Here is a 22,685-nt window from a genome sequence, read left to right on the forward strand (position 1 = left end):
TTTAGTTTGATTAGTGATTATAATATAAAGAAAGATTGTGAATATTATTATAAAAATGTTCCTAAACCCGAGTAAAAACTTTGAAATTGTTGTATTTGACGATGTACTATGCACCATGAGGGGTCGCACGGTGCTCAGGAAGCACTTTAAATGATCAAAAAACAGGTCTAATCGTTGCAATCTATAAATTCTTGAGATAATACAAGAGAGAATCCATTCAAGCAATCTATAGTAACCACAGACAACCTGGTTTGCGATTTACTATTATCTGATAACATTGGTCAAATGCAAATTTAATTTCAGTTATGAAAACAGTTATGGGAAAACGTCTCTCATGAATGTGACAAAAACTAGTGATATATGTCCTCTGCCCATTAAAACAAACTGCAGAAACCGACAAGCATGCATGAAAATCTAAATTCATTTCAAAAACAAAAGCACAAAGACTTCATTATGACAAAACTCATTTATTGTCATCAAAAAAAAAAAAAAAAAAAAGAAAAAAAAGGACCAGTTAAATTATTAGCATGGAGGGAATTTGTTTTGTTTATTGACATTGCAACAATTGCAACGAAGGCAACGGAGCTAATTTCCCCAAACATACACGGTTCATTAAATCACAAATAAATTTCTGATATAAACTAAAATAAAGCATAGCAACTAAAACCAAGCCCAGCCAAACTGAAAAAGCGCAATGACCAGCAACAGACTCAACACTTAACCCGCAATTACGTCAGCATCATTTTAAATACACAGACCCCAACTAGTATTTCTTTATGTACATTTTATACAAAATAAAATGCTTCTTGGTACACGCACAAGACGCACATCTGTGCAAATTTTTTTACTAAAACTATTCGAGCAAATTCGAAAGCACACATTGGGGGCTACGATCTAAATTACAAAGATAATCAGCTGGACTCTAAATATAAAAATAAAAACGGATAAAATGAGAAACGTCACATTCATTTCACAATTACAAAAAAATGAAATAAAAACCAGACACCTATACAAGGCACATTCATCAAGGTGTTCTAACTGGGGTTCATGATAATACTGAGCTCCGGCTGCTGCACATCCAGAAACGGCTCACTTCAGAAGATTTAGCTGAAAGGGCTCCACTTCTCCATAGACGCATTTAAGGATGCATTCCTGCTGGCTAGACTACCTACAATATACCAAGGAAACACGACAACAGGATATTAACAGTTATATACAGAGCAAAGACAGCTGTTCCTCCGTGACCAATGATGGTGTTTTGAGCTCCTTTGCCAAATAAACCATTGGTGCATTGGATTGTGTTTCAGAAGTGGCTTTATCGTTTGGTCAGTTTTCGTTATCAACTGAAGGAAATAAAAAAATCCAATATAAAAGGGTTTTTAAAACACTAGACATCATGCACTTACTGACGTTTGTAAAAATCGGGAAAAACAAAAAAATCACGTGGTGTATTCCAGGCTTAACGGTTTTAGTTTCAGCGAAATCACCTATATTATAATTTCTCTAAAATGTAAAAACTGACACCGTGGTAACCATATAGCAATGTTCTGACGTCTTGCACATTTGGTATTTGCAATTTTTTTTTACTATAATATTACAACTACCAAAGGCTCTTTATGTTCAGTCATTAACTAACCCGCCATTGACAGAGCTCTCGAAGTGTTGCCATGTCCATCTAATATAAGCAATGCTTTTTAAGTGTCATTGGGATTGTTTTTTGGGCTCGGTTCAAAGCGTTCCGGTTTATTAAGTCAATGAAGTAAGGAGATGCAGGTGACAATATTTTTCCACGATACATTTTTCTTGTTTTAGTTTATTCCTGCCTTATACTTATTTGTATAAGATCTGGCAACATGAATGAATCGCGATGCGCCTCCTTTGATTTCTTGAGCTGCACATAAAGAAAAAACATGACTGATCCACATTTCAATATGCCATTACGAATTACCCGTTTAGCTCAGACGAACTGGCCACTGACGAGTGTAGAGGCCGTATCTTAAATTCACTAAATGAACCAGTAACGTTCAGCACTGCACGATGTACACATGTAGTGTGCTCACCTGCTTCAGGGCCCAAAACCATCCTCTTTGCTTTTCGCTTCTTTTTTCTGTCCTGCTGAGGACTGTCCTACAAACACACACGAGAATCCAACTGAGCTGTGGATTTTAATTCCAATGTTTTCACTGCGATAACAACACGATAACTATAAACGAGACGGTATCGGACATACTAGTCTGTCCCTGTCTGACGCAGAGCTTCTTTGGTATGTGTTTGGGGAGGATTCTGCGAAGAAAAATACACGAATGACTCCTGATCACATTCCCGCAGAACTGCGACAATGCGATGAGCTCAGCTACCTATGGATTTGGACAGCAGGCAGTCTTTCTTGATGTGGCCGCTGGAGCCGCACAGATAACAGCACTTCTCCTCCCTCGGCCGCCGCCGTCTGTCGGCGTGAGGGCTCCCGTCGTGTCGGTTCACATCACGTCCACTGAACAACCCGTCAGGGTCACGTCTTTGCCTTAGCAGACCAATGAAACACACACACACACACAAAACTTTTAGAAAGGAGTAGTGCATGTTCTCTATGGACCACTGTAGCAGTTTAGTACGAAAAATAACCTTTCAAAACAGGTGAAAAGATAACTCTACAACAACTTGTGCTGATTTACCTCTTTCGCATTGGACAGTCTTTCATAAAATGGCCAATCTTCCCACAAATCCGGCAGCAGCGGTCATTGGGTGCAAGCTTGCCCTCTGTCAGCACCTCTGGGTCAAAAAAATACTCCTGCAGAAAAGGGATATTAAGTACAGTGACTTCTAAGGCATTTTACTGAATGTAGTAACAGAGTTACCATAGTTTTTGCATGTCCGCTGTTTAGATCCCTTAACCCTACCCCACTGGCTTACTATTATTAAACAGCTACTTATGAGTGTGAGGCAAAAGTCTTCGTTAATATGTAGTTATTAGTGAGAATTGGTCCCCAAATTAAAATGTGTTATTTTTAAATAATAAAATAAGAACAAATAAATCAATGACAATCAATATATTTTTTACAATTGTAAAGGCATTTTTCGAATTTTATTAGACGCATGTCATTAAGCCAAATTAAAGCTTTTTTTTAAAATCGGTAATTAAAACAATGCAATAAGAAGCAGAACCAGACAAAGAGGTTATCAATAAATTAGTAATAATAAAAAAAATTTGCACAGAAGAACACAAAAGCGGCGTATAGGTTTCACAGGTGGCATGAGTGCACTTAAAGTCATACATTCATGTTAAGATTAATGTTTTAGATATATTTGGAATATGAAAATATTTAAATTGAAATCATAGGTTAAAGATCAAATATAATCCACCAGCCAAGTTAGAACGAATGTAGCGGAAATGCTGTAGTCTTGGTAAAGGACACAAACCATTTTATTGGGATACTCTTGAGGAAAGCCTCTGACAGGGGAACCGAAAACTCTGCGGGCATTGATGAAGGCCTTCAGGATGAAACTCGCCACTGCAAACATAAAGACACAAACAGCCACAATGTAAAAACACTGCGTTATCAAGACGAGCCTCGTTTTTTTTATATGGTAGAGATGAGTAAGAGTGGACTACTATTTATTTATGCAAGCGTGGTTGAGGGACGTTCAAACAGAATGTGTTTTTCTATTCCAATGCAATACTTGTCCATTGCTTTCTATGTAAACACACTAGACAGATGTTTATGTTAGTTGCACATTTTTTTTAGATGCCATTTTATGTTAAAAGAATCAAAACTTTCACGAGCAGCGCTGCTCAAAAATATCACTTCCAAAAAACGGTGGACCAATCAGAAGACCCCAGACATGGGCAAGCTTTGCATGCTTTTGTTTACAGTGTTTATTAGTGTTACTGTTAATTTTTTAAAAAACCATCCTGAGTGCTGAGTCCCACATTTTAAGACCCAAAGATGCATTTTGCGAACGAACCATTAGAACAGCAGCTAAATGCACCAAGTATGGTGGCTGAAGGTTTATGTATTTAAATACTTATAAATATGATAAGATAAATATGATCAAAGATAGAGTACAAAGAACTATACATACAACAGTAAAAGAAAAAATAACTAAACCATGACGTACTTCTCCGTGAAAGGCCGGCTCCAAGATTATGACCCAAATCAAAAGGATCTAAAAGAAACACAGAAATGTTAGTTTAAAAAGCCTTGCTTTAACATTATGCCTACTACAGTTAAATATTTAGAATATTTACAAATATGAACAAATTTTTGTCTTTTTTATTCATCTTATCTTTCAAAATGCTAGATGTCATTTTGAAAATATTGAAATGAGCAGAAATAAGTCAAAGCAAACTCTTATTCACATAAAGTATAAAGGTACAAAATCTGTCTCTGGGTTGGTAACTTTTCAAATAGCATAAATATGTGCGTACCTTTTGAAAAGGTACTGGCCCAGTGACAGCTTTGTACCTTTTACATTTGAGCGCATAATGTTACTGCTGCATATTCTTAGGGTCTTGGTCTGATTTGCTTTTACCCTCAATGGCTAGATGTTTGGAGGTCCATTGCTTCTTGAAGGTGGTGAGAGGCTCTTTTCTGCGGATGCAGATGACGGTCTCCTTGAAGTCAAATGTCTCTGTGTAAAACTGCAGCAGTCCAAACCACAGCTGCCCCACAGACTCCTTGTTCTTTTTGTACTCCGGCCAGTATTTATGCTGAGGAATCAACAACGATCCCACACTTATTGGGCATTACGGCAATAAAACGGTAATATTTTGAAATATTCAGAAATGTTTCTTGAGCAGCAAATTCGAATGCTTTCTGAACAATCACGTGACACTGAAAACTGAACGATGCTGAAAATCCAGCTTTGCATCGCAGGAATAAATTGCATTTTAGTATATTCAAATATAATTCTTAATTGCAATTAAATTACTGTTTTTACTGTATTTTTTATATTTAATTATTACCATGAGAGGCTTGACTACTGTACAGCACACTGAAAATAGACCTAAATTATTGTGTAGGCTTTAAAATCAAATACGTGAAAGTTAGTGATTACACTAGTCTGTTAAAATGTCACGCTTTTATTTGTTGTTGTTGCACAAAAGTATAATTTAGAGCAATAAAACTGATACAGCAGCCAAACTCAAGTCCAGATTCAATTTTACAGCATAATTTAAGCTAACAAAAACATTTTAAACGATTAAAATTATTATTTGTTTTTATTCAAATCAGCTATGTTACTGAAAATAATCTTACTTACCAAGTTCTTCAAATCTTTATAGAAATGTACATCCCAGCCATCAACAAGGACTACTGGTTTCTCCTCCTCAACATGCATCTATAAAAACATATACAAAATAATGCATAATCATAAGTGTCCCAATATAACCTGTAGTGGCCTTTTTATGGAATAACGCACAGGCACTTATCAATCACATTAAAAAGGAATAATACATAGAATGTGCTTGTATGTAAACAGCTGAAGCACTAGATGAAACATTTGTGTAAGTGTTGCAATAGTAAAACCTGTGTGTATTATTTATTCCTGGAAAGTGTAATTGCAAAAGTTAATACGAGCAAGAAAGGCACCTCTTGGAGAACTGGGATAACAGGCGGGCTTCTTTGTTGAAGGAAGTACAGCACCATCAGAGTGTAAGCATACGAAGACAGACTCCCGCGTGACGCATCTCCAATATCACACACCTGAAAGCACGAGCATCATCACATGATACATGCATCACATGATACATACACCGGAAGCGACTTGCTGAAACGTACTTTTGTGAACACTTTCATGACGTAGCAGAGGATCTTCACCCGGATGTCAATTGCAGCATATGATGCCAGTAACTCGGTGTTGTGCAAAGCCTGAGGACATAAAAGAAAAAAAACAGGTTGTTCCTTACTTTACAATATGTGCATGAGAAAGTAGCAAGCAAATTGAGAATTAGGGTTATAGCATTGCTATTACAGTAAGCACCCAAACGAAGCACTGTAATATGCAATGCTTATCACTGCGTTTTTCATATTATTAATATACATAAATTCAATATGCATGCATACAAATTAAATAAAAATTTTTTACTGGTATCTACATTTAAATTTACAACAGAAAGTGTAGGCGAGCAGAGTGACAAAATTCAGTAATTTACCACAAATAATTTAAATTTTATTCACGATTACAAACCTAAAGCTATCATAATAATATCTGAATAAGTCGCTAAATCATCTTTGAAACAAGACAGTATTTTAAAATTTGTTTCAAGTTTTAGATGCTGCAGTGGCTATTTAAGAACAAAACTCAAATCTGTAATTAAACAAACAATAAAAAAAGATTTTATGAACGAAGCGGCATCAAGAAACCCAAACAAGCACAGTACTCGTCCTACGCTGAAATACTAACGATTAAACTTCTGAGAAAAGCTCTCTTCTTAGCACTTCGAACAACTGCAGTACCCCGTGTCCTGAACTTCCGATACATAATGTGTGTCAGGTTTGTTCTCTCACCAGTGTATTGTACAAGCTTATATCTCCCTCTAGTCCAGTTTTGGTGTGGTAAAACTTCACAATTGGGACTTTTGCGGTAGTAATAGGTAGGATGTTTCTCAGTCCTAAAATGAATGGATAAATAGACATGGCAGAGATAGAGAAAGATGGGGTGTAAAACAAAACCACTGATTTATCTTAACATACATTTAAAGTGAACGGAGGTTGCCTGAAGCGTACAGACGGGCTCTTTGTCATTTCATCAACCATAAAGAACATTAGAGGTACGGAGAGGGGAGTACATAGAAACAATATAGTCTTTGCCTTCCTAAAAAAAAAGTCAAAACTCTATAACAATGCAATGTATGATTCAAGAACACAGAATTAAATGAGCGCCTGCCCTCCACAGCAATTTCAGAAATACACTTAAAAACTAAACAAAGAGCTTACCATGGTGTTTTCGCAGTGCTTTAGTCAAGCTCTCTATAACACCCATGGAGTCCAAACCCTGTCAGAGAAACCAGTGACAAAAACTCAATCAATGTTACACTGAGATCCTTTCTTAAATGTTGAAATACTCATCGATTCAACAAAGAAAACGATGTGTGTTAATGCAATTGTAGTCTGAAAAATATGACAATGACAAACAGGTGTACAGCAAACACAGAACAGTTACATGTGTCATGAAGACTGTACAATTAGGGAATAAGTCACGGTACCTCTGCTGTATCCTGGCCTTCTAGAGTCATACAGATGTCCAAGTCACTCTGTTTAAAGCCAAAGCCATTTTTGGATGAACCAAACAAAACCAACTTAGCTCCTTTAAAAGAAAACACATTAAGGAGTGAGCATCTGTACAGTCCTCCCTTTACACACAAAACAAAGAAAGAAGTCCTAAGAGATATCTATTTTAGTAACATTTTATTTTATAATGTATCATAAAAGTAGTTTTGATAAATGCATTCTGTACTGTAATGCATCATATGACCTCATGAATAATTTTAACAACATAATACTAATTATCTATTCATTAATACACTTTCAGAAAGTACAGTTTAATGCATTAATCACATGATTATACCTTTATAATGTTATTTATTTTTTTAGACACTTGGATTTAAGCAGACACACATTACCTGGAACTTGACATCTCAGGAAATTCTCGAAATCTTGTAAAATATGTTCTCTGACTTTCACCTCCACATCATCTGGCGCAAAGTCACCTAAACGATTCCATTTTTATGAATCAATTTTACATTATATGCCAAAAAAAAAAATTGTGTAAGTGAGATTTCAACATTTTGTAAAAGAAAGCAAGTGAAAATTTAGAAGATATCTATTAATGTTTGTTTGTATACCACTTTTTACAATAGTGCTCTACATATGGTTAAATGGTTAATCATGAATACATACTGCCCATATTTTTACATTTCATGAGAATCAAGAAATAAAGAGAACATCAAGTTGCATGGCCAAGCACGAACAATTGTGTGAAAGAAAGCAGCTGGCTGTATTACAAGTATTACTGTAATCAAGCACAATCTCTCAACTAACATATAATGCCAAGGTGCTCCAGGTGTTCGAGTTCGAGACCCTGGCTTGTGGACTTTTCCCAATTCAGCCATCTCTCTCACTCTCTCTGTACTTACGGTAGCATTGCTCACAGACTTCATTGAGGAGCTTGATGAAGTCTAAGGTCATGTGTGGAAGGGGTTCCAGCTCCACTCGTTTGAAGTCCTCGGGACAGTCCTGTTTCAAATGTCCATCGCTCTTACAAAGGCTGCATATCAGAATAGGGGACTAACAAAGAAAATGAAGGTTAGTCTGTAACTGTGACCCACACTGAAGAAAATAAAACAGAAGTAGTGCTGGAACTATCTGTGCAGGAATTTATTAAATGTCAAAATTATTAAATTTTCCTAACTGTTTTTGTGGCTGCTTTAGGCCTGCAAATGGATCAATGAATACAGCACTAAAACAGCAAGTAAATGGCAGCAGTCCTACTGAATGAATCACTGAATCATTCAATAAAATGATTCATTCAAAAAAGCTGATTCGTTTAGAAATTATTAGAACACGTCACCCCAAAATTTGGTCATTAATCACTTTTCGTTTGTCTTCTAAACACACTTTAACATATAGTAGATGAATACCGGGAGGCTTTTGACCGGTCCAGAAAAGCACGAAAGACATCATCAGAATAGTCCATCTGCTATCAGCAGTTCAATGAATTATTAGTTACATGAATTATTAGTCGCTACTTTTATTTTCTTACCATACAAAAGGTATTCTTGAGCCAGCCTCATAACATTTAGATTGAGTCACTGAGTTTTTTTTTACTTTTCTGGACCTTGACAGTGTTTACTTGCCAGTTAATGAGACAGTCACAGTCACATATAAAATATATTAATTTGTGTTCTGAAGACAAATGAAACATTTACGGTTTTGAAATGACATGGGAGTAAGTGAATAATGAGAATAAAGGTTATAAACCCCACCCTCTTCATGTAAACAAACAAAATCTTAAAATGATGGAAGCTATCTTTGAGAAAGAGCTTTATGCAATTCCTATTAGAAAAAAACACGATAAATCGTTATAAGTTTTGCTGGTTATATGATGATATGAACATGGTATGGTTTCATGATTGGGTTTGCAGGTGTTTGGGCAGATCACTCATGATCACTACTGCACAGGTTTGGGCTCTAGATTACTTTTGTAAGACGACAGTGCCCATACAGAGATGCTTTAGCCTCACTTCTCTATAGTGGAGGAAGGTGGAGATGTGCGTTTTTCAGATTCGTTCAGGAATGAAACTCTACAATGTTGCTATGAGGAAAAAAAATGTTCTGCTGCAGCTTTTCTTGTAACTATTTTTTTGTTTTGATAAATATCGCACACCCCCTAATTACTTCATATGATGGATTCACATAGACATGCAAACTGACACTCTATAGCCATGCATGTGAAAAAAAAAAACAAAACAGATGAATGTTTACCTTGCCATTACTGAAAAAGCGCTTGCTGAAGACATAATGAAAGCCTTCAGGGCCAGCCCGATATCCCACAGGAGATTCAGATTTGGTAAACTCAGCTTTGGGTTTGTCTGGAATAGATGCTGCTTCCTCTCGATCAGCCGCATCAGACCCTACATCGTCACTCATTTCACGCTCAAACGAGAAGATCTCATCGCCGGAATGATCACATCCAGATCCATCGAGCTCTATGTCATCATCTTCATCTTCCTCTTCCTCTTCTTCACCCTACATGGGAGTAAGTGAATGATCATTTGATGATGATCATTTGTTATTTTCAACTGAAAAAACTAACCTATGTTCCTACACTATTGTACAAATCAATTGAGTTGAAACAACACTCCAAAGTAATAATTATATGCGTCTTATTTTAACTGGAAAACACCCAAGCTTTTATTGTTGCTTAAAACAACTGCCTAAAAAACAATGATAAATTTTACTGTAATGAATTTGAACAGCCATATTTTGTTAATCCTAAATGTTACTGAATTTAACCGCATGATGAGAAAAAAAAAAAAGAAGACCTCCAAAAACTAAATAACTGGTTTAGGTTTTAGTACTGTGTAAAATTATCATTTTATTACTTATCTCTGTTATATATATATATATATATATATATATATATATATATATATATATATATATATATATATATATATATATACACACAAATAAAAGAGAGAGTGAGAGAGATCAACCCAATCACAGACCTCAGTTTCAATGTCGGAGTCAGCTTCTTCCTCCTCGTCCTGCTCCAGCTCAATCATGCAGTCAGAGTCCTCCAGCTCTTCTGCACTGTGTGGACTGGATTTCACATGAGATTTTTCCAAATGCTCATCTAGCACTTTTATGTTTTTCTTTAGCGAATCAACGTGATTCGCAGATTTGTCAGCTTGACAGTTCGAGCTGACTTTCCCTGCTGTGCTTTTTGAAGGAGAAGCAAAGTACTTGTAAGTTGTTTTGAAGCAGTGCAACATGTAGTCGAACATCATCTGACTATTCAGCGTCCGAGCCACGTTCCTCCGAATAGCAAAAGGATCTGAAAAGAAAACAAGGATGAACGCGTTTCATATCTTGGACGTTATTAAGAAGTATCACACGATGTCTTGCGTACCTTCTATTGCAATCCTCTTTTTGGGCCAGTCTTTCAGATCACGCCACAGGTCACCGCTTGTGCGCACACTAATGACTTTCTCAGGTATTTGAAATTCCAGCGAATAATATCGCAGTAACTCGACCCAAAGCTTCCCTAGCAGTACAGGAGGACTACGTCCTTTGAAAACCAGTGGACACTATTTAAAATAAGAATATAATCAGGAATATGAACCAATCTGTAAAAATATTGTAGTAATTTTGTGTACTTACTTTTGGCTTGACATCAAAATAGTTAAGGGATAAGCGGGAAGACACTCACCTTTCCCTTCTTGATGGCTTTGTCTTTATCTTGAGAGGAATCATTTGAGGTTTGTTCGTAGACCCAAAGCACATGTCCTTTCTCAACTCCAATTAAGGAGAAGCTCTTCAGTTTACTCATGGGGAAACCCTGAAACAGAACACGGCATCAGTCTCTACAAAGATCAAACATTAAACTCCCTCACGATAAAAAACAGTTACTGGAAAAAAAAAAGTTGGGAACAAGGTTTCTATTAAGCTTCTAAATAGTCTAATTTAAAATGTTACTTCCAAAAAAGAAAACAGTAGAACAGTGTAGAAGATTTTTATCCGAAACCGTGGCCCTTCACAATTCATATAGTGAAGGTCAATAGTCAATGACTACGGGTTATTGAATATAATGAGAGCCTATCACAAAATTAAAATGCTCTCTCAAATGAAAGAGTCAACTCTGAGTCAAGTCATTTTTAAAACGAATTCCAAGCCAATTTCACGTTGGCATGAATAAGAAATATTCCCATGGCTCTTGATAAAATATTGTGGCCTTATGAAGCAAAACAACTGGTCTGTGAAAGAAACTGAAACTGTTATTAACTGTAATCCAGAAGTTCTGTCAAACCAGTAAATCGGATTATTTTCCATGAACTGGCTCTTTTGAATAGTTTGCCATGTACCTGAAGCTCTAGGACGGGTAATAATTTTTATAAATAAACAAGGACCACGTTTTCAGCTAAAAATCTCCTCTACTGCTTTAACCGAAAAAGCGGCGCCTAATTTCTTGATGGATTGAAGGTGAGTGAACTAACCACAAATGTTCTTTTTTGAGTGAAATATTCCTTTTTGTCTCTCATGAGTGAACTCTTCATGGAAGTAAACGCTATACTGTTGTGTATTACACAGCTCTCTGAAATACTTGCATTGGGGTCCTGATCACCGTGAAGGGTTTTATTTTGCAATAATGACCTGATGACTGAACATTGTCTCATTTTACCTCTTCACAAGGTTCCAGATGCAATAATCGGTCCTATAAACTTTTATCAGTTGATGTATTAATGTTGAATCACACACACCACAGATTCTAGGTATGAAGGTAAGATGGGTTCTTTGCGTCGCTGAAGAAAGCTGATGACCATGAGGGCAAAGCAGTAGGATGGGAGTCCACCTTCTTCCATCTGGTCGACACAACAAACCTAACGCGCACACACACACACACACAGAACATCACATATCATCAATGACAAAAACAGAAAAACACTATTTTTTAACCTAAAAATAACGGAAGTGTAAATGTCAGTCTTACCTTAGCCCACAACCTAAAGCATACAACCAGAGGAGCAAGCTGTGGTTCTAGATTCACCAGCTCAGCCAAATATGCCGTTGTCAAGCATGCACTTTCATTGCCTGCACTGACTTTGCAGATCAGACCACTTTAGAGACACAAAAAAATTTTATTAAATGTCAAATATAATTTTTTACTACATTCAAAATGTTTGGGATAAGTAAAGCACAAATGTTTTTGAAAGAAGTTTATTTTGCTCAACAAAGCTGCATTAATTAAAACTTCATACTTAAAACAGTAATATTGAAAAATTACAATTTAAAATAATTTTAATAATGCATTTTTCATTTATTTTACGCTGAAATCACTTGTGCTGATTCGTATTTTGTGGAAACCATAATACTTTTTTTTTCAGGAATTATTTGATGAATCAATAAAACAAAAATACAAATCTTTTGTAGCATTATAAATGTCTTTATTCAAACATTTGATCGATTTAAATAAAATCTAAATAAAATCTAAAAATATCGTACGGATCCCAAACATTGCAAAGTATACACACCTTCAGAAGCAGGTAATGTTAATAGAAAAAAATGTAATAAGCGTGAATAAGCAAGGAAACAAATACCTAGATTTCTCTTTGCACACAACTACAGGCATCCTCCTATAGAAGTCTCCCTCAACGTTGGCAAAAAGATCTGCAAGAAATTAAATGGAAAATAAAATTTGCATCCTGTATCGTTGGTGATTTATTCTGAATGCTTAAAAAGTACACTAAATAGTTTATAACATTTATAAAATTACAATCGTACTGCTTCTCAGCTATTGAAGCAGAAATTGCTTTCACTGCTTTTCACTTTTAAACTTACCACTTTTAGAGAGATGCTCTTGAGCCATAAGCAGAACATCTGGATGCTGGAACTGTTGAGAATTTTTTTTCTTTATTAGAAAACATGTTGCTAGCATGTTACAGCATGATTAAATGATTGTTGATAGAATGTTTTAACATCATTAACATGTTTCTAGTATGTTGTTAGCGCGTGATTTAGATGTTGTTACCATATTTAGCATATTGCTCATTTGTTTTTTTATTTAGAATAGTTATTGTTGCTGGCATGTTTTTATTAGCAGGTAGCCCTAGTCATTAAGCTTTGCTGGTTTAAAAAGTTAGGTCTAAGTATCAAACTCATAGCATACATCACATAAAAGCTGTGAGAATATATGTGCCCTTCATACTCACGTGGGATGGAAACTTCACATCAATGTTTACATCAGAGTCTTTGAAACCAAACTTGGTGCAGGAAGATCCGTATAATCTGAACTGGCAATCTGCAGGGCGAACACGAACATAGATGTATTGAAAAAGCATTAAACAAAAGATAGTGAGCATCGAATTTCCCGCTGTGCCGTCACACACCTGGAAGGACAGGCTGAAGGACTCTCTCAACGAGAGCGAGGACGTTTTGCCGTTGCTTCAGATCCTGATCGTTTAAACCGAACTCGGCAAGCACGCCTTCCAGAGCCGAGGTGACTGAATGACACTGGGGCTTTCCGGGAGGAGGGATGTTCAACAGCAGCGTCAGCTTCTGCAGTTCCTGTAAAGAGGAGACACGTTTACACTTTCAACGTCGAGCCCAGATGAGTCCGCTAACATTATTAACCACGATTCGGTAATCTGCGGTCCCTCACCTTGGCTTTCTTCCTGTGGGCTCTTTCTCTGATGTGATTGAGCGCTGGTGACATGTCTTCACAATACACCTTACATTTCTCACATTTGAACTTCAGACTCATGCTTGACTAATAAAAATGCATAAAAGAAGAGTATGTGAATACGAATCAAACACGTCTGATGTACTGCGCGCTACTTTTTTTTGTGAAAGGAATACATTTATTCTTTATTCAACATGTTACAAAGCATTATTGTTTCAAATTAAACTTTCTATTCGCCGAATAATCCTTAACAAAACCCACATCATGCACTTGTTCAGTCAATTTCCATTTTTGGGTGAAATACTCAAACTATTCTAACTATACAGACCTCTTTAGGGTCGCAATCGCTGCCTTCTGCTTCCAAGCACAGCTGTAAAACGTCCCGTCTAGTGAGGCAGCTTTCGATCGAGACGATTCTGCTCTTCTCCCTCCAGCTCTGCATGCCGTCTGATACACAAACAGGACACAGAGCGAAATTACCTAGACGTTTAACCTCAGCGCTTCAGAACGCGACAGGTTAACGCACATTTACCGAGTCTGTCATGTTTCTGTCGTTCTCTCCAGTTCCACCGGTCAGCCGGTGAACCCTTCTGGATTCGCTCCTTGTGAGGACTCTGTCCGAACGGCCGTCCCTCGGGAGAGCTGCAAGACAGCGAGGCTTTGACTCTTCGGTTACCATCGCCTTCAAAGCTTCGGCCGTGACCCCACTTCGCTTTAGGACTGTAGCTGCGCTCATGGTTCACGCCGTCTCGCCCCAACGGGCTCCTCCAGCTCTCAGCTTCATCCGCCTCCTTCTGTCTCCTGTATCGCGGAGAAAACTTCCTGTTTCCCTTATCAGCCATTGTGGTTCTGGATTAGTGGGTGGGAACCAAGACAGATAGGAGGAAGAATGAAAACGGAATTTGTAATCTCAGTATAACGAGAAAGCGCTCCACTCACGGTCAAATAAAAGGTCATGTTTGATTATGAGGACTGCAAAGTCAAGTGGTGAGATCATCTGTGCCGAACGAAAGCAGACATTTTGTTTCATACTCATTTTAAGATGCTAATTTGAAAAAAAGCGTCTTTTTCATAAAATATAACGCACTGATGAAGAAAACTTGTATTATCCCCTAATCAGTAGAAGAACTGCCTCTTCCTCTGCAAGAAATTACCACAGTTTGTTTCATTCTCAAATGATTTCACGTGTATAAAAAAAATACATTTTGTAACTAATCCTTTGAATTTTTTTTAATTATGGCCAGTGACAGTAAAAAAAAAAAAATCACAAACAAGACCCAGACATTTTTTGCTATGTTACATCTGTGGGTGTTTTACATCAAAAAAGAAAACACAGATTTCATGAACCTAAAACATTAGCATTAAAGATAATCTTTTTTTTTTGCTCATCTTAAGGTAAATGATACTTTAATGATATGACGCTTAATTATTTTTGTCATTTAAAATTCATTTAATTTGTCTGTTTTTTCTAGAAAAGCATTTATATGCGTGATGGGAACGTTTTTCAACATCGAGTTATGGAGATGAAGATGCAGAGCTGCGTAATAATAATTTACATTAATAAACAATCCACACAAGGTCTTTAAATGAACGCCGTCGTGCCGCCGGTCTGATCACGCAAAGTTTAATAACATTACATCAATCTCCTATTAGTTCCAAAAAAATACTCCAATTCCCATTCGCACACATTTTTTTACTGCCATATTTTTTTATGGATCTAAGAAAGCGAAACAGCGTTTATACATGCATGTTGTCAAAATAACAACACTGAAGTAAAAGACGAGCAGACTGCTTTCCCTCGAGGACAAAGAGCAGCTCGGAAGGAGCGTCACGCACGAGTCAAACTAACCCTACACGAACAACCGCGCGACAGCCTAAAGAAAGCGAACATGCTCAACTCACCTAATCTAAAATCAGGCGTGCTTTATAAATCTGAGGGCAGCATCACGTGAAATTTTTCCTGACGACTGTGACATGCAGGTGCCACAACATTAACAAGTCTGATACTGACCCTAACTCACTTCCGCCGGCTACGCTTCTGTCAAATCGGCTGACATTCATCGGTCTGAAATGATTTAGAGAATAAAATTACCTATGCTAAATTTAATTTAGCATAAATAAAGAATATTTTAAATACTTCACTTTTTAAGTGACAAGCTTGACATTTAATATCGAAATCGCTGTCTCATACATCTTCCACTTCCGGGGTCATACGTGCCGTCAAAATAAAAGCCGCTCCTAGTGATTTAAAACGGCAGCGCCTGTTTAAAAACTCAACTTTGTTCATTTATTTTACGCTACATAACAAAGTAGCAGGCAAATGCTGCAGAAATCTAACTTGGCATTCCTGGGCAGAAACTGTTACGTATGTATTCATTAATGCTAAAAAAAAAAAAATAATAATCTGTACTTCAAAAATGAATTAATGATCCAATATGTTCACATACTTGTATCCATATCCACAAGTTCATCCTTAAAAAATCTTGTATACTCAGGAAAAAAAAAAACACTCCAGTGATTTTAGTAGTATTTTATTTTCTTTTTGCCCTTATCACAGCATTCAGTCCATTCAGCTACTAATAACACATTTATATTAGTAAAACATGGAATGTTTAGGAAAACAATTCAAATACAAATTTTACACGTATTAAGGCACACTACAATTTGAATAAAAGATTAGTTAAAATGTTATGCAACAATGACGACCAACTGCTACTGAAAGAAAAGTGAATTAGTGTTTTGTGTTTTTGTTGCAATAAATGCTGCAAATGTCACTGCTGTTTAAAAGGTACTGATAGCACTTTTCAATGCAAGTAAAAACTACTACTTGCAAAAAAGGGTTTTAAGCGACTAGTGGTTCTTCAGGAATTCTTCCATGTAGGCGCCAAGAGCCTTCACGTCTTCTACAGTCACTGCATTGTACAGGGAAGCCCGGATGCCTCCCACAGACCTGAAAATGCATAGTGCAAAAAAAAAAAATCATAATGCAGGAAAGCAAAGCTAAATCACTGCATAATGTGTTTAAAGCAAACTGCTCCATCCCAGACAGAACAGCACCGATTTGCTTAAACAATTTGCCAATTAAATGTATAAATTACGCATAAGGGTAGTTTACAAATAAAAATTGGACTTACAAAGCAAAAATTTGATGGAAGAAAAACTAACATGAATTTATTTTTAGTCTTAGAATTACAAATAGCATCAGATATGTTTATTTTCAACGTTTTAGTGTTTTGGTTTTTTTTTGTTTCACAATTTTCTGTCACACCATAGGACACACTGATAGGACTCTTTCTTTAAAGCCAATAGAACTGTTTTCTGTCAAGCTACGCAAACTAGAACAACAATGAATTAACACTAATTCCAAAGACAGATGTAATATTTTTCTAATTTTCATACAACACCTGTGTCCTTTCAGTGAGATCATGCCAAGTTTAGAAGCACCATCAAGAAAAGCCTTTTCAAGACTTTCATCCCCTTCCTTCTTTCCGACGCGGAAAGGAACGTTCATGCGACTTCGACACGCCATGTCAACCGGGCATCTGAAATAATACGCATGTTGTCGCATTTTTACAAAAATGAAAGTCTGAAGAGAACATATGCACATATTTTTATACATTATAATGGGGCACATATTGCATTTAGTGCTACGCGGATTGACCAAAAATCTGCATTTCCCTGATTGTACCTTTATATGAATCAGAATGCATGGAACATTTGCAGAAGCACTATGTTTTAAATCACAATCCAAACAAGAACGCTAGATGCAGCACAAGTAGTTTCTGATGTGAATTAGATTTACTCAATTGAAGGCAAAAACAGAACAGTAGTAAATAATAGTAAAGAATATACGATCATAAAGAGTCCTTTCCCCTCAAAATGTAAAATCCAGTAGGACTTTCTTCCAATATTTTGCTCATTGTTAACACGGAGCTTACATAGTTTAATCACACTAACTGTAGTTAGTAGTTATACAAATGGTAATCAATCATAAGTGATACTATGCTTTTTATAATATAAACCATGATAAATTTTTGTAAGGGCTACAGTAACTTCATATTTTTAAACTGTAATTTACCAACTTTTTATTACAGTACAACTAACAATAAAATCAATAAACTAAATGAGTAAAAACTAAGTTCAAAGTTTTAATATCGTGTAATAGGGATAAACCTCTGTACAAGGAGAATGTATTTTATGGATGATTAAAAGACAGATAACGACGGAATCACTGACGAGTAAAATCCATCGGAGCGGTTGATGATGTCATAGATGATGTCAGACTTCTGCTTGTTTAGTCGTTCCATGGCGTCCGCCCCCCCGTTGTTCTTGATCCACTCCAGAACCAATCCCATAATGTAAATACTGCAAGAAGAATCAAGCAAGTTGGGGTCATATAAAGCGTTTTCCTTTTTCTTTGGAGTGTTACAAGCTGTTCTTATCGGTGCATAGATAAGATTTCTACATTTGCAAAGACTAAAAAGAGATCCTTTATAGAAGTTATGACTTTTGAAGGTGTGCATGACAAGCACAGTCCTGGCTACACACACACACACACACACACACACACACACACACACACACACACACACACACACACACACACACACACACACACACACACACACACACACACACACACACACACTAGCAGATCTCTACAGGTGGAGCTGGGGAAGGTGGAGGTGGTCTGAACTACACTGCATCTGCTACAGCAAGCAACAGCCAAGTATCTGAACGCTGAGCAGCAAGCTCATTGGCTGCCGATACAAAAAAAGAATCTATGGGCTGCACCACGTGATGACGATGTCATTACGTCAGTTTGAGCTAGACCAATCAGACTGCGCCATCTAGAATTACACGACATTTATTTGTAATTCGTTTAAAAACCTCAACACTCAAAAACCAACTGCTGCTCAGCTTTTGCAAATATCGTTTTTTTTTCTGGATTACGGCTACCTTGACTTGGCAAGCTGACAACAGTGCAAGTAATTCAAATGAAGACTACGAAGCCGCAGAACGACGACCAAAGAAAAGCCATACCTGAAGCACGGAGGAGTGTTGTAGAGAGAGTTATTGCCAGCCTGCACCTGATAGTCCAATATGATAGGACACTCTTTCAAAGCCTTGCCCATCAAATCCTCTCTGACGATGACGACCGTCACACCAGCACACCCAACATTCTTCTGTGCGCCAGCAAATATCAGACCGAACTGAAGAAACGAACAAGACACAGCATAAAGAACCCTATACATCAAAAACCACGCCGCGTGTGAAAAGCTACAGCTACTACAGTATTTAAGTAAAAATAAAAGTGCTACTTTTATTATAAAGATGGCTAATAAAGCCTCACCGACCTTCGACACATCTACCGGCCTGGAGAGGAAGTTGGAGGACATGTCGCTAACGAGAACTACTCCTTTAGTGTCCGGGATGAAGTTGAACTCCACGCCGTGCACCGTCTCGTTGCAGCAGTAGTAGACGTAAGACGCTGAAGGATTCAGTGACCAAGTGCTACTGTCTGGTATTTCTGTGAAAAAAAAATGTGCTTAATCAATCACTTCATGTGACGATCAAAGCCAAGCAGCCCTTTCTGAAAAATATGCACGTATTTTTCATTTTTGTTAAATGTACAGTCGTAGCGTTTCATTAGTATAGTTTTAAACTGCAACTGAAATAAAACGCGGGTTAAGTGTATTTTCATCACTTGTTTTTTTACACGGTTAAAACTGGACTTTGAAACAACAAAATTAAAAACTAAAGTACATTTTAAATCTTTATGTTTCTTAGTCTTTGCGCTTTAAAGAAATCCCATTATGTGTGTGTTTAACATACTAAGAGGCACGTCAACGATTGACTAAATTTTAACTAATCCATATAAAAGTTAATATATTTTAAATGTACCAAATTCGAAATCATATTAAGCATATTTATCTCAAATGCTTGTCAGTATATTAAGCAGTAACTTTAACAAAGACAATAAAATCAAATACATAAATGCATATAAAGTCTTACTTCAGTGTACCGGTTTAACGTGTTTATGTGTATATTCGTTCAAAGTTTTGTATAATGAAGTGTACTTTTTCCACAAAGGACGCACCAATTCTTTTGGGGGTAAAAGAGTTAAATATGCACAATAGATTAAACGGATTTAGTTTTTTAAAATAAAATATAATGTGTTCTCCATAAAAGTGTAATGTAAATATAGCTGTGCTCTTTACTTACTGGTGTAGCTATCCAGCTTTGGATGAATCACATTCACTTTTCCATACTTCTCTGCCTCTTTGGCTGCCTTTGCAGACCAGGTCCCTGTGACCAGATAATCAGCACACCTGTCCTCCTTCAGACCAATAAGATTGAGAGGAACCCCGCTGAACTGACCTGAGCCTCCGCCTTGCAGGAACAGTACCTTATAGTTTTCCGGGACAATCCTGTTCAGAGTGGATGCAAAGTATACATTCGCTACGGTTTTGGAAAGGAGGCATCGCTCCGATTTCTGTTTGGGGACAGACGTAAGCACTCACAGAAGTTCACGGAGGAGGTTTTCAGCAGTGTTTATAATCTTGGAGAAATCGGACGATCTGTGGCTCATTTCTGGATGCAAAAGAGAAACAAACACCTCAGAAACATTGCGTTACACACAGAAATCTAAGTATTAAAAAAATTCAGATGCTTACCAAGTATGCTTATCCCAGTGCCGCTGCAATCCAGCAGCTCCTTCTGTGCTTGAAGCAAAACCTACAAATAAAAAAGCGTGTGTGTAATATATATACACATACATATATATCCAAGATATAGAAGAGTGCGTTTCATTGGGAACAGATTTGGAGAAAATCAACGGATCATCTACAGTGGATGAATGAGTGCCATAAAATAAAATAATTCAAATAATTCATCAGTTAATGTCTTGTAATGTTTGCCAGAAACAAATTCATCTTCAATCTGTGGCCTTGTAGCTAAAATATGAGTCCTCTGGCCGTAATATTGCTTTGTCATGTAAAAGAAAAAGTAATCTTGTCTGAATCAGGAGAGAAATGCGCACAAAGTGAAACTGTTGATGGGAAGGTGGGAGGTGGACTTTTTCAATAGAAAAAGGGTTGTGGATTACAGACGTCACCAAAAGTTAAACCTTAAAAACACACAACTTTCACTTTTCCACATTACTTGTGGATTACATTCATGTTTTCACCAGCTGTTTGAGCTCTCATGCTGACGGCATCCATTCACTGCAGAGGACCCATTGGTGTGCAAGTGATTTAATGCTACCAGCCTCAGTGAAAGATAAAAGGCTGGACAGGACTTATGTGAAACCAATGTAAAAATCGTACACGCAACCAATAAAGGCTTTCAGCATCCTCATCATTTAGGTAGTACCTACTAAGACCTTCATTTCTTTTAATTAAACCAACAACCCTTCACTTAGCGATCTAGATTTAATAAGAAATGTAATGCCACTACTAATAATACAACAAAAACAAAAAAAACAATTCAACTAGCAAACTATTCAGAGACGCGCAGAACCCGATCGTTCACATTTTTAAATAACAAATCAAAACGTGCCTTTCTCTGGCATCTGATTTCGCTCTGATCCGACTTCTGTTTGAATGCACAGGGCGTTTTAAAATGTCAACGTTTGCTGATTTTTACGTCCAGAGCGCTCAGTGAACCGGCGGATGCTCGAAAGCTGACGCAACATTAGCGCGTGCAGCCCAGCAAGACTCGAGCGCTTTTTTTAAGGCTCACAGCGCATCCGAAACCCGCTTCCTAATCATGCGCTGCGATTTTGCACATTACAGCATCGTAAAACAGTTTTGTGTGCCGACTTTGCATGCACTCCGGTGGGTTTTGGAGTTGATAGATGATGTAAGGTTAATCACGGAGTACTGATCTGTGATCACACAGAAGTATTCACACTGCTCTCGATGCGATGACGCAGAAACGAATGCTTTGTAAAATACATAATCAAGTTTTACTGTGCAACTATTGCTATCGATATATCGGGGATGCGCTTACCGACTGTGGAAGTTTAGCCGGTCCCGCTCCGAAATTGATCGTCTGTTTCTTCTCCATGTTTTTAAATAAAACTGTCTGTTATGGTCGCGGGATTTAAATCTTTCAGAAACTCCTCCACTTGACCTACTTATCTCTGAGCGATTCGGACTGACACTATTATTCTCTTTACACATGATTACACCTAATGTGCCGGTTTCCTGCTTCTTTTCATTGGCTCGCGGTGTTCACGAGTTTCCGCTTTCGGCGCTTTGATTGGACGAGGTGTTTGTGACGTCGCCGCGATTGACTCGAGTGCTGCGCCTCATTAAATATTCATGAGCTTCTGAATAGAACCGAGTCAGCTGTTACTTTTTTGTGTTTTGTTTGCTGAGAAAAATGTTAGTTATCCTCTGAAACTCTAGGATAAACGTCTTGCGTCTCTCTGAAGGATCCTATGACCATTTGTACGCTACTACCTTGAGGACTTTTGTTAGATTTAGTCTCCCACAAATTGTATTATTTCATTTAGACCAAGGTTTAGGACTAGGCTTAGGTTTTGCTCTTTTCATTTGCATTAACATATACGTCTTTTTCTGTATATTGCTTTATAACTATAAGCAAACCTGCAGAAATTGAAATAAATACACTTGGTTATTTTTTACTACTTTTTATTTGTACTTATTTTTTAACAGTTATTATAATAATTTATAATAACAATGTTGCTGTAGATAAAACCTTACTTACCTATTGAAATCGTTTTGAGAGAGCCGTATATAATAATATTAGTTTGTTTC

The 22,685-nt window shown here is 37.1% G+C and overlaps 2 protein-coding genes across 7 annotated transcripts; both read right to left on the reverse strand.

Annotated features, from left to right (window-relative positions):
- Positions 1 to 519: 519 nt before the first annotated feature.
- On the reverse strand, positions 520 to 16,106 carry tut7 (terminal uridylyl transferase 7). Of its 6 annotated transcripts, none has more exons than XM_043239914.1 (31): positions 16,042 to 16,106; positions 15,911 to 15,964; positions 14,432 to 14,748; positions 14,228 to 14,346; positions 13,879 to 13,986; positions 13,607 to 13,784; positions 13,430 to 13,518; positions 13,059 to 13,110; positions 12,818 to 12,887; positions 12,211 to 12,337; positions 11,981 to 12,100; positions 10,933 to 11,061; positions 10,633 to 10,810; positions 10,229 to 10,557; positions 9,483 to 9,746; positions 8,135 to 8,285; positions 7,622 to 7,708; positions 7,205 to 7,305; positions 6,936 to 6,993; positions 6,507 to 6,610; positions 5,778 to 5,867; positions 5,589 to 5,702; positions 5,260 to 5,337; positions 4,531 to 4,708; positions 4,117 to 4,164; positions 3,418 to 3,509; positions 2,673 to 2,788; positions 2,358 to 2,521; positions 2,231 to 2,283; positions 2,061 to 2,127; positions 520 to 1,168 (listed from the first exon to the last, which is right to left on the reverse strand). In XM_043239914.1, exons 1-31 carry the CDS (start codon positions 16,062 to 16,064, stop codon positions 1,104 to 1,106), a joined length of 3,723 nt encoding a protein of 1,240 aa, XP_043095849.1. In that variant the 5' UTR covers positions 16,065 to 16,106; the 3' UTR covers positions 520 to 1,103. The 6 variants fall into 6 exon arrangements, with proteins under 6 accessions (XP_043095849.1, XP_043095848.1, XP_043095847.1 ...); XM_043239913.1 differs by having other exon boundaries at positions 14,426 to 14,748; XM_043239912.1 differs by having other exon boundaries at positions 14,228 to 14,379; positions 14,426 to 14,748.
- A 308-nt stretch (positions 16,107 to 16,414) lies between these two features.
- Positions 16,415 to 22,111, reverse strand: psat1 (phosphoserine aminotransferase 1). Its single transcript, XM_043240203.1, has 9 exons — positions 21,913 to 22,111; positions 20,577 to 20,637; positions 20,424 to 20,493; positions 20,125 to 20,330; positions 19,257 to 19,429; positions 18,943 to 19,112; positions 18,136 to 18,264; positions 17,304 to 17,441; positions 16,415 to 16,849 (listed from the first exon to the last, which is right to left on the reverse strand). The coding sequence occupies exons 1-9, from the start codon at positions 21,967 to 21,969 to the stop codon at positions 16,750 to 16,752; spliced, it is 1,104 nt and encodes a 367-aa protein (XP_043096138.1). The 5' UTR covers positions 21,970 to 22,111; the 3' UTR covers positions 16,415 to 16,749.
- Between the last annotated feature and the right edge of the window lie 574 nt (positions 22,112 to 22,685).

The sequence above is a fragment of the Puntigrus tetrazona genome, chromosome 5 (genome assembly GCF_018831695.1).
Source record: "Puntigrus tetrazona isolate hp1 chromosome 5, ASM1883169v1, whole genome shotgun sequence".
NCBI classification, from domain to species: Eukaryota; Metazoa; Chordata; class Actinopteri; order Cypriniformes; family Cyprinidae; genus Puntigrus; species Puntigrus tetrazona.